This window comes from Sesamum indicum, linkage group LG3 (assembly GCF_026168435.1).
Source record: "Sesamum indicum cultivar Baizhima isolate 11 linkage group LG3, ASM2616843v1, whole genome shotgun sequence".
Taxonomy (NCBI): domain Eukaryota; kingdom Viridiplantae; phylum Streptophyta; class Magnoliopsida; order Lamiales; family Pedaliaceae; genus Sesamum; species Sesamum indicum.
In genome coordinates, this window is record NC_142659.1 from 14,759,951 (window position 1) to 14,774,520 (window position 14,570).

Below are 14,570 nucleotides of genomic sequence, written 5' to 3' on the forward strand. Positions count from 1 at the left end.
TATTTGACTCGCAGAATCCGATGTATACAATGCAGAAAAATGAGTGAAGGGAAAAATATGAAATAAAGAATGCAGTCCAAGAAAAGATCCTTCGCAAGAAATCAAGAAAGAATCAATCAAGACAGTTCTTGTAATCCTTTTCCTTTTCAATCTTAATGGTCAAACTTTTTCTTGAAAAACTGTTGATTTCTTTTGATTGCGAAAAAAAATTCATAATAAAATTTCGTTCGGGAAACTATTTTCAGCAATTTTCTCTTTCGGCTGAATTTCAGTGGATACGAGGAAGGGGGACGAAACAAAAAAGTCAAAAGAAGTGGTTGAAAAATGAACAAAAGAAAATCAAAATGAAAGTTGGCTGACCAATAACCCATTTTTGTCATCAGTGTATGCTTGACTTGAACTTCACACTTCCCTCTCAATTTTGATCTTCAGACAGTTGCACATCAGTTCTAAACCCTTTGTTTCGCTTTCAAAATCCCACTCACTAACTAAATATTGCACATCTCTTCAACTCATAGCGAAGATCCTTAGTTCTTGGCTGCAGCAATAAGCAATGTGAAAGATCTTACCTTTTTCTCCCAGCAGTTGCTCAAGTTACCAGACCCACTTCTCGATAATTTTTCTTGGTAAGTCTTGCAAACTCCAAATTTACTTATCCTATATCAAGTCGCGGTTTGGGTGTTCAACATTTCATTTTGATTCTGTGGGCAGTCGAGAAATCCTTAAAAGAATCTTTCTTTTTTTCTTTTTGTCCCTCTTTTGTGGTGTACTGATCTGCAGCCATGAATATGATGTCGTCTATTGCTGCATCTTGGACCGTTTTAGGGTTATTTATGATGCTAGGTATTGTTTTTGCGAATTCGTACATGGTAAATAATGGGAATTTTGGCGCTAGAGAGAGGAAGCATTCTGTAAGCTACAAGTATGACAGGATTGGTGAGATAAATAAAGAATGTGCCCTTGTTTTACAATCTGCTGCTGAACTGAAACCTGATGATAGTAGATTGTATACCATCAAAGAGGAACTTTCCTTCTTGAATGGAGATTGGTGGCAGGAGTTGAATGGTGCAGGTGCTCTATTAATGCCATTTGATGATAGAGAACTTTCAGGGAGTTCAATTGATGTACGGTCACCGGTAAACTTGGTTTCCTTTTGGGTTACTGATGTTGATCGACGTCACCAGTCCAAGAACTCCATATTTGTTAGTGGGATCTTACAGATGGGCATAACTCTAGAAGGTTTACTCTCGGAGAAACCGTTTGAAGGAAGTGCACGGTTTGATATATGGCCGGGTCATTCGCAGCTTTCAATTAATTTTCAGGGGATTTACACTGAATCTAAGAAAAATCATGGGGAGAGAGTAATGTGTTTGTTAGGGAGTACGGTGTTGCCTTCTCGTCAGCCTGATTCAGGTGATCCCTGGGGGTGGGTCAAGGAATTTGGTTATACTAATCAGCCACTTCTCACGCAAGATGATCAGATTATACTTGTGCTCCGTTATCCTAGGATGTTGACCTTGACAAGCAGGGCAATCCGTGGAAGTATGAGAAGTTTGAACCCAAAGTCGAATTTGAAGTACTTTGATGAAGTGCACATGTCTTCTTGGTTGAGCACTTCTACAAACTATCAATTTACCTCAGAAAATCTTGTTTCAAGAGCTTGTGATCCGTACCCGTACAAAGATAGTTTGCTTAATGGTGAAGTTGATATATATAAAGGGCTTGACTTTTGTATCATACTTGAGAGATTTACTCGCCAAGAGGCATTAACCATTCTGCCAAACTGGAAGTGCAATGGCACAGATGAATTTTGCAGTAAGTTGGGCCCTTTTGTATCAGATAAGGAGATTAATGCTACAGATGGGAGCTTCAGAAATGTCAAGCTTGTTCTTCAGGATGTTCGCTGTGAGAATATGACTTCAAAGGAAAATGCTGGCGTTGTGAGGGTCTCTTCAGTGCTTAGAGCTGTTCCTCCTTCTGAGAATCAATTCACGGCAGCACAGAGGACTGGACTTGGCAATATGACTCTTTCTGCTGAAGGAATCTGGAAGTCTTCCAGTGGACAGCTTTGCATGGTTGGTTGCTCGGGATTTGTTGATGGGGATGGTAATGGTTGTGATACTCGTATCTGCTTGTCTGTCCCTCTTTCATTTTCCATAAAACAACGGAGCATACTTTTTGGTACTTTGTCGAGCATAGAACGCACTACCAGGTCGTATTTCCCTTTAGCATTTGAAAAGCTGGTTCGCACTGCTGAGTTGTGGGATCAATACACCACTTCTCATCCATATTACAAGTACTCTAAAATTGAGGCTGCCAGTGCAGTCCTGGAGAAAGACGAGCCCTTCAACATCGGGACTGTAATTAAGAAATCGCTCTTGAAATATCCGAAGTTAGAGGACATGGAGAAATTTCCTTATAGTCTCTCCCTTCTCTCTGAAGACCTCACCCTTCACATACCAGCAGTACCTGATCCGATTCCTAGTTCTTTCCCCACAAAAACTGACCTGGAATTGGAAATCCTGTCACTTGGCCCTTTGTTTGGACGTTACTGGTCTACACAAAATGTTTCAACCTTTAAGAAAGAAAATCCATTCCAGGATGTTGGTGAATACACAGAAAAACAACTCCTCCTTAATGTGTCTGCTCAGCTTAATCTTGTGGGAAACCAGTATAACAATTTCTCTTCATTATCTGTTGAAGGGATTTATGATCCACACGTCGGAAAGATGTATCTCATTGGTTGCCGGGACGTTCGAGCCTCATGGAAAATCTTGTATGAAAGTATGGACCTTGAAGCTGGGCTGGATTGTTTAGTTGAACTGGTGGTTTCTTATCCCCCAACTACAGCCCGATGGTTAGTCAATCCAACAGCTAGGATTTCCATAATTAGCCAACGGAATGAAGACGATCCACTCTATTTTGTTCCAATCAAGCTCCAAACAGTCCCCATTATGTATAGGAAGCAACGTGAGGATATTCTTTCTCGCAGAGGTGTGGAAGGGATCCTCCGGATTTTGACACTTTCCACTGCAATTGCTTGCATTTTGAGCCAGCTATTTTACATTAGAGATAACATGGAGTCTGCCCCATATGTATCTCTTGTGATGCTGGGAGTACAAGCTCTTGGATACACACTTCCGTTGATTACAGGTGCAGAAGCTCTTTTCAGGAAAGCAGCGACTGAATTTAACGAAAACGAGTCCTATGACCTACAGAACCGTCAATGGACCCATGTAATTGACTATACTGTGAAGTTTCTAGTACTGGTTGCATTCTCACTTACTCTGAGGCTTTGCCAGAAGGTGTGGAAATCCCGCATCAGAATGCTAACACGGACCCCTCTTGAGCCTCATCGTGTCCCAAGCGACAAGAAAGTACTTTTTTCTACCTTGTTTATACATATTGTTGGATATATCCTTGTTCTTATTGTCCACTATGTGAATACAAGTTATAAGCCTCTTCAAACAGCACATTTTATTGATTCTACTGGATACGCTCATGCAATCCGTGAATGGGAAACGGAACTGGAGGAGTATCTTGGCCTGGTTCAGGATTTTTTTCTCCTTCCTCAAGTAATTGCTAACTTAATGTGGAGGATCCATGTTAAACCTCTCGGCAAATTGTATTATTTTGGTATAACTTCCATTCGGCTTCTTCCCCACATATATGATTACGTCAGGCCACCAATCCCAAATCCTTACTTCTCTGAAGAATATGAATTTGTGAACCCTCGCATGGACTTTTATTCCAAGTTTGGAGACATTGCTATACCTACAGTTGCCATTCTTCTAGCACTTGCTGTTTATATTCAGCAGAGATGGAATTATGAGAAGCTTAGTCAAACACTAATTTTGGGCCAAAGAAAACTCCTACCTCTCGGTTCCAAAGTATATGAGAGATTGCCATCTGTGTCGTTTGAAGCCGAGCTTGCTTCTGGTGTCAACAGAAATCCTACTAGTGGGAAAGAACATGATCCAGAATGATTGAGAGTAATCTCTTACTTCTCTTGGGCGGTGAATTTTTAATGTCAATGCAGATCAATATAGCTCAGAGCGAATGAGTTTGTGTCTTCATTTTCTGTGATAAAGATGAAATCAAGATTTGTACTTACGGATTGTCTATTAACTCTTTTTTGTTTTTCTAAATTAAATATCCGTTAACTGAGTCTTACCATTTGATTCTGGGTGATAATTACATTGAATTCTTCTGACAACGTGACCTCCAGCACAGTTGTTGGAAATATCAATTTTTTTACACAGGACAAATGACTTGCCCGAGACTTGGGTTTGCTCATGAATGATCAGTAGGTGAAATTTGAAGGATACCCTGAATTTACTCTGTTTCTGTCCAAAACCCTCTAAAGTCTTGATATCTTTTCACCAAGGAATAAAATGGCTGGAAATGTATAAAGTTCTTAGAATTTCTCTCCCCTACTTTTTAGTGCTTCCAGTTATCAGTTGACATAATTGATATTTGTTTACTTCTAAACAATAAAGAAAGAATGAACTAAATGGTGAGTTTCTGTGCATCATTTGAAAGATTCATGTACAGCGATTTGATCCTACTGAAATATATATTTCGTTATATAATATATTCCTATAAGCAACACTCTCTGTGCTTTTATTTCTACACTAACATGATCAAATGGTGTAGCATAATGCCATAAGATTGCCCTTACTGCTTCCATGCAGATGGACTTATCAAGGTGTAAATTTTCTAACCTTTCTCTGAAACTCATTGGTATTGATGGAATGGTCTCACTGTAGAACTTTATGGTTGGTGATGCACAATACTTGCACACTATTTGCTCTCTACGTCTAGTTTTAGCAGAGCGAAGGCTTCTAATGGTCGAAACATGCAGCCTTTGCTGATAGCACCATTCAGACATCCGGTGTGAGGGTATGCTCCTTACCACATGGTCCTATGATTGCTGCCTCAACCCAAGAAATCGTATGTTATGTCAGGTAAATGCTTGTACTCTGTATGATTTATCACTTGATCCGACTCTGATTCAACTCTATTATGTTCAGATCATTATTAAAATGAATTTGCATATAAGTTTGGGGCTTGTGTTAGAACTGTAAATTTATTCAGTCTGATGAAAAAAATAAAAGAAACGGAAACATCTAATGACTAACTCAATTTTTGAAGTTGAACTGTTGATATGAACTCTTACTACAACTTCAGGATGCACTTTACATCCAACTCCAATTGAGAAATCTGATTATGTAATTCATCCGTGTGATTCTTGATTCGCTTTTCTGTGTTTTTCTTACAGATCTGGTTGTTTCATACAAGAGACATGTCTATGATAAAACAAATTTCTTAAAAAAATAAGGTAGGGTGGTTTTGAAGATGCAAACGCTAGCACACTTTCCACAAAACCAAAGGGTAGTGCTAAGAACTGATTAAGCCCCCCAAAGCTGTCCAATTTATTTCGTGATATGTGATGCTATGACATGATTTATTTTCTCAACTTCTTCGTATTGTAATTCGTTAATCCGTTTGTCTCATTAATTCCCAGGTTCTCATCCAACCGTCACGCTGAAGGGGGAGTCTGGTAAGTTTCTTGCATGTATAATAAGGTGCAAACAATCCAGTATTCACTGAAATTATTGACATATATACACAGATTCATAAGCACATACACTATCAACTACATCAACATGATAAGCTATGTGGAAAACGAATTTATCATTTCAAGTACGAAGGATTGAAAATCCATTGATTGTGCATGAAGTCCATCCATTTAATTATTACCGTATTTCCGATCTTGGTAGATAATATCAACCTGGATTGTTCTTTACATATTCTGGAGGATGGGCCTATAGTAAATAGAATCCCCATCCGAGGTCTGTAAATTTCATGCATGCATATCTTGTGTTTTAATTTCCCTCTGAGATTAGTTTTTGATGCTTTTCTTACAACAATAATGTGTTGCAGAGACTAGCTAGGAGTAGCAGTATTAGTGGAATGCCGTAAGATTTAAGGAGTGTACACTACTGTATGAGATGCCCTGCACTGCGTTGCTGTGACATTTATGAAGTTGCTGCTTTAGGGCAGCAGTCCTATGCTAAGGATTGTTACTTGTCATAATTCTTGAACTAATCAAGTTGAAGTACCAAACTTCATTATTCAGCACTACAGAATGCCGATTCATGTGATTTATTTGCACTGCCTACTTTATTCAATACTATGCTACACCTTTGTTGACAAAAACCAATATAGGTGTAATAAATATTGGGTTTTTTGATGTACCCTTAATTCCTGCTGATTCAGATCCTGTGACCCTTCTCTTGCAACCTTTCTTTAACGGATAAATTGCGTTTTTTGGTTAATGCATATGCCTTCTTTATTTCTAGATCAGTCTATATTCGATCTTGCTCGTTGTTATACGCTATTTGTTCATAAAAGAATCCTACCTCAAAAGATGCATGATTAGATAAGTCTCATATTAGTTCCACATAGCACTAATATGCGATTTATATCGCGCACCTTACACTTAGGATCATAACAATTCGTCATACTCCATAGCCGTGGCGCTCCTGTCATCATTTGGACCATACAACGAGACTTGGATTAAACAGGAAAAACAGAGAGACCACTGTCCTTAACTGGCAATCTTTAAGGTTACAAGTTCCAGCAATAGTACAGGATGTTTTATTTTATTTCATGGTTCTTGTGCGGTTTAATTTTCAAATATTTCACAATTCTTCAGTTCTTTCCACAACTACCTATCAATAATATATGAGTAGAGCGCCCGTAAAATACAGTAAAATTTACCCAAGTAAATAAATAAGTGAAAAGGGAAAAATAAAGAACTCTTGATGGTAAAATGTCTTAAACCAAAATATTTATCTCAGGTTTGCCCTCAAAACCCCAACTTTTGTATCCACAAAAGTACGTCTGAGGAGCAAACTGTAATATAGGATCAGGCTCCATACTGATATAAAAAGTTAACAGAGGAGGATGCCTGATAGCGGAAGGTTCTTGCATATCCAGGCCATGATCACTGGATTTCCTGTTCAAGTATTTCATGCTTGGTCCCAACAGAAAAGCAAGCTGAAATCCTGAAGTACAAAACAGACTTTCTTCCAATTAATTGTCTTGACCAGGAAATCGTGTTTTCAAACATTTAATGCAAATTCATTATGCTTTCTCTGTCCCATCTTCACCACCTCTGCTTATTACAGCAAGTGTACAAAGCCTTAGTTTAAAGGTAACATAGAGTTGATGTAATAAATCCCAACCACCCCTACATAATCCTAAACCTTTTAGCATGTGTTCTGTTGATTAGCCATTCCGTTTCTCTTTAATAGACATATAAAAGAATTTTGTATCCCTCGAACCGAGTAAACTGCCAGAGTCTGTAGATTTGCTGCCACAGGGCATTCCGAATTTTGACATCTCCTGTTCAAACAAATCAAACTTCAAGGAATTTAGATAGACTTCATCTGAATCTTAATTGAGTTATTGAGATACTGGTGTATTTTTGTTTTGCTGTCTTGATAAATGGACGGTGGTGGTCTTTATGAAGCAAGTAGTAGCTTGAGAGCAAACAGTTCCTCCTTCTGGAGGAATGGCGGTTTGGAAGCTTTCTCACATTCAGCACGGGAAGAAGACGATGAAGCAGCACTAAAATGGGCTGCACTGGAAAAGCTTCCTACTTATGATCGTCTGACGAGAGGTCTTTTAGTAGGATCAAGGGGTGCAACCAGTGAAGTTGATGTAAGAAATCTTGGATTTCAAGAACGAAGACTTTTGCTTGACAGGCTAATAAAGGCTGCTGATGAAGACAACGAGAAGTTCTTGCTGAAGCTGAGGAACCGGATTGACAGGTGACCTCAAATGAGCAAAGCATGTGGTTGATTTTTCTTTCTTCCATGATACGTATTTACGTGCTTAATTAATCTTTTGCTGATTTTAAGAATGTTAATGTTTCCCTTTGTTGTGTGTGGTTTTTCCAGAGTTGGAATTAATTTGCCAATGGTAGAAGTCAGATTTGAGCATCTGACTGTTGGTGCAGAAGCCTATATAGGGAGCCGATCTTTGCCTACTTTCTTTAATTTTACTATTAACATATTGGAGGTAGTGATTTATCAATATTTACTCTTGAATTGTACTACATATCATCTATGGTGGAGAAACTTTCTTATCTGAATCGTCTCTCTCGTCAGGGGTTTCTGAACTATGTGCATATACTTCCAAGCAAGAAGAAACATATTTCCATTCTGCAAGATGTCAGTGGAATCATCAGGCCTTGCAGGTAAGAGATGCGATTGATGAACTCCATTTACATTTAGATTACTTTGTTGCTAATAGTTTTTGTATTTCTTGACAAACATCGTCTCTGATTCTGAATTTTCATTACTGTTTGAAGATTGACTTTGCTTCTAGGCCCTCCAAGTTCAGGAAAGACTACACTGTTGTTAGCTTTGGCGGGAAAGTTAGATGCTTCTTTGAAGGTCGAAAATTGCCAAAATGTATTTTTATTTGTTTGGTTTCGTTTGTAATATAGAAATCAGTAACATAACATTATTCAATTCACAACACCAGGTTTCTGGAAGTGTGACTTATAATGGGCACAAAATGAATGAATTTGTACCACAAAGAACTGCTGCATACATCAGCCAAGATGATGTTCATATAGGAGAATTGACTGTCAGAGAAACTCTGGAATTCTCTGCAAGATGCCAGGGGATTGGATCTCGCTACGGTCGGTAAAGACTCCCCATCTCTTATATGCTCGATCGGAAAGTAAGGTTGCTGATCAATCTTGTTGTGCATTTGCAGAGATGCTCTCAGAATTGTCAAGAAGAGAAAAGAATGCCAATATTAAGCCTGATATGGATATTGATATCTTCATGAAGGTAAAATTCCAGAAATTTAACCAACTTTTTTTTTTTTGCAGCCAGAATTTAACCAACTTAAAGACTGTTAACATTACATTGATTTCGATATCATATGAAATGTTTCTATGGTGTAAATCTTGAATCTTTGCATGACACAGGCGGTTTCTACTGAAGGACAAGAAGCAAGAATAATTACAGACTATATTCTTAAGGTATAATGACCTAAAACTTTCAATTCTCTGAACAAGCATCCTTTCATAGAAAATGGAATTTATGAATTGTATCTTTGCAGGTTTTAGGCCTGGAAGTTTGCGCAGATACTTTGGTTGGAGATCAACTAGTAAGGGGAATATCGGGGGGGCAGAAGAAACGTGTTACGACAGGTAGGGAAACTGTGACAAAGTGTAAATAAACAGGCAAAAAATGTTGTTCTATTTATTCAAGAACTGGTAAATACTGAGACTAAGATCACAGGTGAAATGCTGGTTGGACCTACAAATGCTCTTTTCATGGACGAGATATCAACGGGGTTGGATAGTTCTACGACTTTCCAAATTGTGAACTCACTAAGACAATATGTCCACATTCTCGATGGAACTGCTCTTATATCACTTCTACAGCCAGCACCCGAGACTTATGATCTATTTGATGATATCATACTTTTGTCTGATGGCAAAGTCGTCTATCAAGGCCCTCGTGATAATGTACTTGAATTTTTCGAATCTGTGGGTTTTAAGTGTCCCGAGAGGAAAGGCGTGGCTGATTTCTTGCAAGAAGTATGCATTTTAAATATTGAAAAACTGATCATCAATACAAGTCTCTTCTCAGTTACAATGAGGAATTAGTTGTGTTACAGGTGACGTCGAAGAAAGATCAGCAGCAATACTGGATGCGTGTCGATGAGCCTTACAGATTTGTAACAGTGAGTGAATTTGCCGAGGCGTTTCAATCTTTCCATGTCGGTCAGAGACTTAAAGATGATCTTGCATCTCCGTTCGACAAGAGCAAAAGCCACCCTGCTGCCTTAACAACCAGAAAATATGGTGCTGGGATGGAAGAACTATTAAAAGCATGCTGCTCAAGAGAACTCTTGCTGATGAAGAGAAACTCATTTTTCTATATCTTCAAGGTTTCTCAGGTTGGTCATATGTATCGTGTTTCCACCTAATATCTTTCACCTGATTTTGTTACCAATCAGTTGCTGATACGTGAATGCTTATGTTAATTTTCAGATTACCACAATGGCATTTATTGCTATGACCATCTTCCTCCGGACTAACATGCACCGGCATAGCGTAGAAGATGGATATATGTATGTTGGTGCTCTGTTTTTTACTGCAACATTGATAATGTTCAATGGCATGGCCGAGAATTCCATGTTGATTTACAAGCTTCCTGTGTTCTACAAACAAAGACGTGCTCTCTTTTTCCCGCCATGGGTTTATGCTCTTCCCATGTGGATACTGAAGATACCTATTTCATTTGTCGAAGTAGGCGTTTGGGTTTTTATCACTTACTATGTCATAGGATTCGATCCAAATATCGGAAGGTAAAACTCTAATACGAATCAGCAAGTATACCTCTCTTTGACAGATGAACACAATTACTTACTTAAACATGAATCTTACTGCATTTACATGAAACTATCATAAAAGTTGACGATCTTCACTGCAGGTTGTTCAAACAATACTTGCTACTCTTACTTCTGAACCAGATGGCTAGTGGATTATTCCGGCTGATCGGAGCAGTCGGTAGACACATGATTGTTTCAAACACATTTGGTGCGTTTGTATTGTTCATACTATTTGCATTGGGTGGTGTGGTCTTGTCACGAGGTAATATAAGAAAACGAAAAATTCAATTCTTATACTCGTTTGATTTATTCTCATATGATCTATGTCAATTGTCTCTTGTTTCTTTTTCACGTCTTGTCAGTGAATGTGAAAAAATGGTGGATATGGGGTTATTGGTCGTCACCATTAATGTATGCACAGAATGCAATTATAGTGAACGAGTTCACGGGGAACAGTTGGAAAAAAGTGAGTCCATGTTTGAGAAATTACGTTTCTTCTTGTGATAGTTCTTTTACTTCGAAGAAAATAGCTGATATTCAACTGAGTTTCTGTCGTAAGGTCATTCCAAACACGACCGAATCATTAGGAGTTGCAGTTATGAAGGCACGAGGATTTTTACCAGAAGCACAAATGTACTGGATAGGCGTAGGGGCATTATTTGGATTCACAATCCTATTCAACATAGGTTTCATAGTAGCTCTCACGTATCTGAACCGTGAGTATCTCTAGTTCCTTGTATTATTACAAGTAATGTTTTCAGAAATTCATGTAGCATTTTAATCTAGTATTATGTAGCTCTTGGAAGGGTTCGAGCTGTTATACCAAAAGAAAGTGATGACAAGCAGAATGATAAAGAGATGGGGGAAATTAGTCACGTCAATGCCAACAGAGAGGCTGATCAGATGAGGAAAAGGGGAATGATTCTTCCATTTGAACCATATTCCATCAGCTTTAATGAAATTGTATACTCTATTGACATGCCACAGGTACTTGGAAATTTTACGTTGTTTTTTCAAAATTTTGGTTGCTTCTTGCATCTTGAAATTATCAAAACGGAATATAGTAAAGAATCACTTAATAACAAATGATTTTTCAGGAAATGAAAGACAGAGGTTTTCTTGAGAATAAACTGGTGCTTCTAAAGGGTGTGAGTGGAACTTTCAGGCCGGGTGTCCTGACCGCTTTGATGGGAGTTAGTGGGGCTGGTAAAACGACTCTTATGGATGTGCTGGCTGGTCGGAAAACAGGAGGATATATAGATGGGACTATTACAATTTCAGGGTACCCCAAAAAGCAAGAAACATTTTCTCGAATTTCAGGATATTGTGAGCAGAACGACATCCATTCCCCTCATGTTACTGTGCATGAATCCTTGCTTTATTCAGCCTGGCTGCGGCTGGCCCCAGAGGTCGATGTTGAAACGAGAAAGGTTAGTTTATCCGTGCAGCAAATAAAGCTTCGTATGCAGAAAAGTCGGCTATCTATTACTACGTAAATGGTAATTAAACATTTGCAGATGTTCATTGAGGAAGTTATGGAGCTTGTTGAACTCACACCATTAAGAGGTGCACTAGTCGGGCTGCCAGGGGTTACCGGTCTGTCGACTGAGCAGAGAAAGAGGCTAACTATCGCAGTCGAACTCGTTGCAAACCCCTCTATAATATTCATGGATGAGCCCACCTCAGGGCTTGATGCAAGAGCTGCTGCAATCGTGATGAGAACAGTTAGAAACACTGTTGACACTGGAAGAACAGTCGTGTGCACCATACATCAGCCTAGCATCGACATCTTTGAAGCTTTTGACGAGGTGAAAATGGCTCGATGTGAATACTAACCCTTACTTTCTTCGTGTTTTCACTGACTTAAAAGTTACTTTACCAGCTATTTCTACTGAAACGAGGAGGAGAAGAGATATACGCCGGCCCATTGGGACGTCATTCCACCCAACTCATCAAGTACTTTGAGGTGAGTTTGCCAAAGGTGAGTAGAGGATTTCGTGTTAAGTATCATGAAATCTTAAGAGATTGTTTCCTTTGAATTAAAGGGTATTCCAGGAGTGAGCAAAATCAAAGACGGCTATAATCCGGCAACTTGGATGCTGGAAGTTACTGCTTCAGCACAGGAAATGGCCTTAGGAATCGATTTCGCTCAGGTGTATAAAAATTCAGAGTTATACAGGTTAGCAGTTTAGTTGACTGATTCAATCCCTTGTCCCGAATACTACTAGTGGTATGCTGACTAAAGCTGCGCTTGAATTGAAACATTTCAGGAGAAACAAAGCTCTCATCAGTGAGCTGAGTACCCCAAGGCCGGGGATGAAAGAGCCAAATTTCCCTACTCGGTACTCTCAACCTTTCCACATCCAATGCATGGCTTGCCTATGGAAACAGCACTGGTCGTATTGGCGAAATCCATTGTACACAGCCATTAGATTTCTCTTCACAATATTCATAGCAGTGAGCTTCGGCAGCATGTTCTGGGACCTCGGCTCCAAGAGGTAACTGAATTCCATTTTGAGTCCGTCAAACGAAATAAAAGACGGATAATCATAACATACGTGGTAAAATTTAGGCACATAATAAAGAATCCTTTCTTTTGGAAAATTCAACTGATGCTCCTGTAAGCATGTTTTACGTTATCGATTCCCTCCAGACATCCAGTCTTGAATAGTTAGCACAAAACATGGTTTCAGGAGGTGTGACTTACGTAGTTTTTCAAAGTTAAGGGATTTTCATAATAACGCTAAGCCTTAGGGAGTGTCGATGTAAACTATCCAAAATGCTGATTTCCGTGGAACCGAAATGAGCAGGAACAGTGTACAAGATATATTCAACTGTATCGGTTCTATGTATGCGTCTGTCCTCTTCTTAGGCATCCAGAATTACGTCTCCGTGCAGCCAGTAGTTGCAGTTGAGAGAACGGTTTTTTACAGGGAAAGAGCAGCTGGAATGTATTCATCATTGCCATATGCCATTGCACAGGTTAAAACAATATACATACTTAACTGTAAACTCTTAATCCTTTTCATCCTCACACATATGTTTCTTCCTCTGTCATAGGTTGCAATTGAATTTCCGTATATATTTTCACAAGCAGCCGTCTATGGCAGCATCGTGTATGTGATGATGGGATTCGAAAGGACCGCAGCAAAATTCTTCTGGTACATATATTTCATGTACTTGACACTATCGTACTTCACCTTCTATGGGATGATGACAGTGAGTGTAGCTCCAAATCACCATATCTCCACCATAATTGGAGCTGGCTTTATCTCGACGTGGAACCTCTTCTCAGGATTCATAGTTCCGCGCCCTGTAAGTCCAAGAGCATCCATTCGCAATTATAAACGAAGACATTTCACTAGAACGTGTAGTGACAGCTATTCTGTCAAAGTTTTCACTGACAATAAGTAATGACAAAAAAAAAGTTGTGTCAAATGCCTCACTGTATGCAATCAGCGGCACAGCACAGTTACGACACGGTAACACAATTATAATTGTCGCCATAAACATGTCATTAATTAGTTCTTAAAAATTATATAATGACAAAATCAAAACTAGTGACAATTCAGAGATCATGCTTTCATATTTTTTTTCTCTCTCTTGCCAACACCAGAAAATACCTGTATGGTGGAGATGGTACTACTGGGCTTGCCCCGTCGCTTGGACGTTATACGGTTTGGCCACGTCTCAACTTGGAGACGTCGAAGAGTATATAAGCCCGGAGTATACGGTGAAGGAGTTCTTGCACAGTTACATGGGATTCAGACACGACTTTCTTGGAGTTGTTGCAGGCATGCACGTTGTGTTCGTAGTTGTTTTTATTTTCACATTCGGCTTTGCCATTAGGGTGTTCAATTTCGAAAGACGATGATGACACGCTCCGACAGCTCTGCTACTTCCATGAGAAATATTGTAGTTGAAGCTCATGTTGTATTTCATTGTTCTTACCGTAGATGGAATGCTTCAAATTTGAGCATCATTTTAAATGGACAACAAACTTTGAGAGTCATTTCCCAGCTGTCTGATATGATAGAACTTCAACTTAGCGGGTGTTTCATAGTAAAATGCAAACAATCCCCTTGTAATATCGTAAATTTACTCCTTGTGAAAAAATAAATAACGATTTACCTTCTTGTATT

The 14,570-nt window shown here is 39.0% G+C and overlaps 2 protein-coding genes across 9 annotated transcripts; both read left to right on the forward strand.

Moving 5' to 3' along the window:
* The first annotated feature begins 62 nt into the window (after positions 1-62).
* Positions 63-6,281, forward strand: LOC105157560 (PII, uridylyltransferase (DUF2921)). 7 transcript variants are annotated; one of them, XM_088878952.1, is made up of 4 exons: positions 63-4,016; positions 4,865-4,967; positions 5,282-5,563; positions 5,947-6,281. In XM_088878952.1, the coding sequence occupies exon 1, from the start codon at positions 783-785 to the stop codon at positions 3,984-3,986; it is 3,204 nt and encodes a 1,067-aa protein (XP_088735078.1). In that variant the 5' UTR covers positions 63-782; the 3' UTR covers positions 3,987-4,016; positions 4,865-4,967; positions 5,282-5,563; positions 5,947-6,281. The 7 variants fall into 7 exon arrangements, with proteins under 7 accessions (XP_088735078.1, XP_088735075.1, XP_088735079.1 ...); XM_088878949.1 differs by having other exon boundaries at positions 5,528-5,563; XM_088878953.1 differs by having other exon boundaries at positions 63-3,992; positions 4,695-4,967.
* Positions 6,282-7,324: 1,043 nt separating this feature from the next.
* On the forward strand, positions 7,325-14,476 carry LOC105157561 (pleiotropic drug resistance protein 1). Of its 2 annotated transcripts, XM_088878947.1 has the most exons (23): positions 7,327-7,841; positions 7,971-8,091; positions 8,181-8,269; positions 8,384-8,468; positions 8,560-8,719; positions 8,797-8,873; positions 9,014-9,067; positions 9,148-9,238; positions 9,330-9,631; positions 9,712-9,993; positions 10,088-10,404; positions 10,530-10,690; positions 10,791-10,894; positions 10,988-11,144; positions 11,225-11,415; positions 11,526-11,858; positions 11,946-12,236; positions 12,311-12,394; positions 12,474-12,607; positions 12,699-12,926; positions 13,239-13,410; positions 13,489-13,743; positions 14,045-14,476. In XM_088878947.1, exons 1-23 carry the CDS (start codon positions 7,516-7,518, stop codon positions 14,300-14,302), a joined length of 4,272 nt encoding a protein of 1,423 aa, XP_088735073.1. In that variant the 5' UTR covers positions 7,327-7,515; the 3' UTR covers positions 14,303-14,476. The 2 variants fall into 2 exon arrangements, with proteins under 2 accessions (XP_088735072.1, XP_088735073.1); XM_088878946.1 differs by having other exon boundaries at positions 7,325-7,841; positions 10,791-11,144.
* The last annotated feature ends 94 nt before the right edge of the window (positions 14,477-14,570 follow it).